A 2019-nucleotide genomic window follows, 5' to 3' on the forward strand; every position below is an offset into this window, starting at 1 on the left:
TTGATAGATTTCTATGGAGACAAAATATTATAGCTTCAGATCTGATCTTTTGCACTGGTCTCCATCTCACTTTTGTTTCCTCGGCCACAGCATACAACTAAGTCAGATCATCCCTAATGCTCTCCCAGTTACTAGCATATTTTTTCTGTGTCCCATTTTTGAAGACATTTACCAAATCTGTTGTGACTCCTCTGCTCTTCTTCTAGTGGGAACCAGAACCAGTCAATGGCCCATGAAAACTACACGAGGGTCACCAAGTTCACTTTCAGAGGCTTGAATTACAACCCCAGATTACAGGTCTTCCTCTTCCTGCTCTCTCTGAGTTTCTACATTATCAATCTGACTGGAAACGTGGGCATGATTATTCTGATATGGATCGATTCCCACCTTCACACATCCGTGTACTTTTTCCTCAGCCACTTGTCCTTTGTGGACATCTGCTTCTCCTCAGTTGTGAGCCCCAAGATGCTCACTGACTTCTTTGTGAAGAGGAAAGCCATCTCTTTCTGGGGCTGTGCTTTACAGCAGTGGTTCTTTGGGTTCTTTGTGGCAGCAGAGTGTTTTCTCTTGGCGTCCATGGCCTATGACCGCTACATGGCCATCTGCAACCCATTGTTGTATTCAGTTGCCATGTCTCAGAGACTCTGCATCCAGCTGGTGGTTGGTCCCTATGTCATTGGGTTCATGAACACCATGACTCACACAACAAATACATTTCATCTCCCTTTTTGTGGCCCCAATGTCATCAATCATTTCTTCTGCAACATGTCCCCCCTCTTTTCCCTTGTATGTGCTGACATCAGTCTCAATAAGCTGGTAGTTTTCATCGTGGCTGGAGCTGTGGGAGTCTTCAGTGGTCTTATCATCCCGGTCCCCTACATTTACATCCTCATTGCCATCCTGAAGATCCACTCTGCCGACGGGAGGCGCAAAACCTTTTCCACCTGCTCTTCTCACCTGACAGCGGTCTCCATCCTGTATGGTACTCTTTTCTTTATTTATGTACGGCCTAGTGCAAGCTTCTCCCTGGATCTTAATAAAATGGTGTCCGTGTTTTACACAGCAGTGATCCCCATGTTGAACCCACTTATCTACAGCTTGAGGAACAAGGAGGTCAAAGATGCCATCTACAGGACTGTTGCTAAGAGGAAGTTTTGCAGGACCTAAATTCTTATTTAGAAAGGAAATTGGAGGAGAAATATAAAAGGGCAGACTAATTGTGTGGATTCCTAAGATTCCAGGCAAGTGTTTGGGGGCTAGTTGGCTTTCTTTTATCCACTCATCCATGGAATTGTTCATTCATTTAGTCTATTGATGTGGATTTATTAAGCCCTATATACTATCTTTCCTCTGTATATACCTGTATTATAGTTGAAACCCACAGTCCATTTAATTTTTATTCTTGAAGATACCTCACAATCCAATTATTTTTTAAAAATCTTTACTTTATTGTTTATTTATTTATTTATTTTTGTGAGGAGGATCGGCCCTGAGCTAACATCTGCCAATCCTCCTCTTTTTGCTGAGGAAGACTGGCCATGGGCTAACATCCATGCTCATCTTCCTCCACTTTATATGGGATGCCGCCACAGCATGGCTTGACAAGCGATGCCTCAGTGTGCGCCCAGTATCTGAACCGGTGAACCCCGGGCTGCCGCAGTGGAGCGCGCGCACCCAACCGCTTGTGCCACTGGGCCGGCCCCTACTTTATTATTTAATTTCAATTTTTTTTATCATTCTGCTAATATATCCTGCTGACTCCTCGGCATTGGAATTTTAAAATGCAGTACTTCAGGTTTTGCACTCACATGTAGCTCCTATCGATAGAAATCTGTAAAAAATGACATGAAATTTTATGTTTTACCTTATGAATGGAAGGAAACCCTTGGATGTACACACCAGTGTTGGGGATTGCCTTGATACAAAGAACTACATGTATCTCAGAGACTCAAGACGGATCTGTGTTCAGCTCTGACAGATCGGGTGCTCCACAGGGCTCATTTACAGAAATAAAGAAAC

The 2019-nt window shown here is 43.6% G+C and overlaps 1 protein-coding gene across 1 annotated transcript; it reads left to right on the forward strand.

The window, feature by feature from the left end:
• The first annotated feature begins 225 nt into the window (after positions 1 to 225).
• Positions 226 to 1167, forward strand: LOC106803023 (olfactory receptor 5G9-like). The gene has a single exon (XM_014793094.2). The coding sequence runs from the start codon at positions 226 to 228 to the stop codon at positions 1165 to 1167; it is 942 nt and encodes a 313-aa protein (XP_014648580.2).
• Positions 1168 to 2019: the final 852 nt, after the last annotated feature.

The sequence above is a fragment of the Ceratotherium simum genome, chromosome 34 (genome assembly GCF_057802395.1).
Source record: "Ceratotherium simum simum isolate JZ-2026a chromosome 34, ASM5780239v1, whole genome shotgun sequence".
Classification (NCBI taxonomy): domain Eukaryota; kingdom Metazoa; phylum Chordata; class Mammalia; order Perissodactyla; family Rhinocerotidae; genus Ceratotherium; species Ceratotherium simum.

Coding starts and splice junctions, on each gene's coding strand:
- LOC106803023 (XM_014793094.2), top strand. CDS start 226: ATGGCCCATGAAAACTACACGAGGGTCACCAAGTTCACTTTCAGAGGC.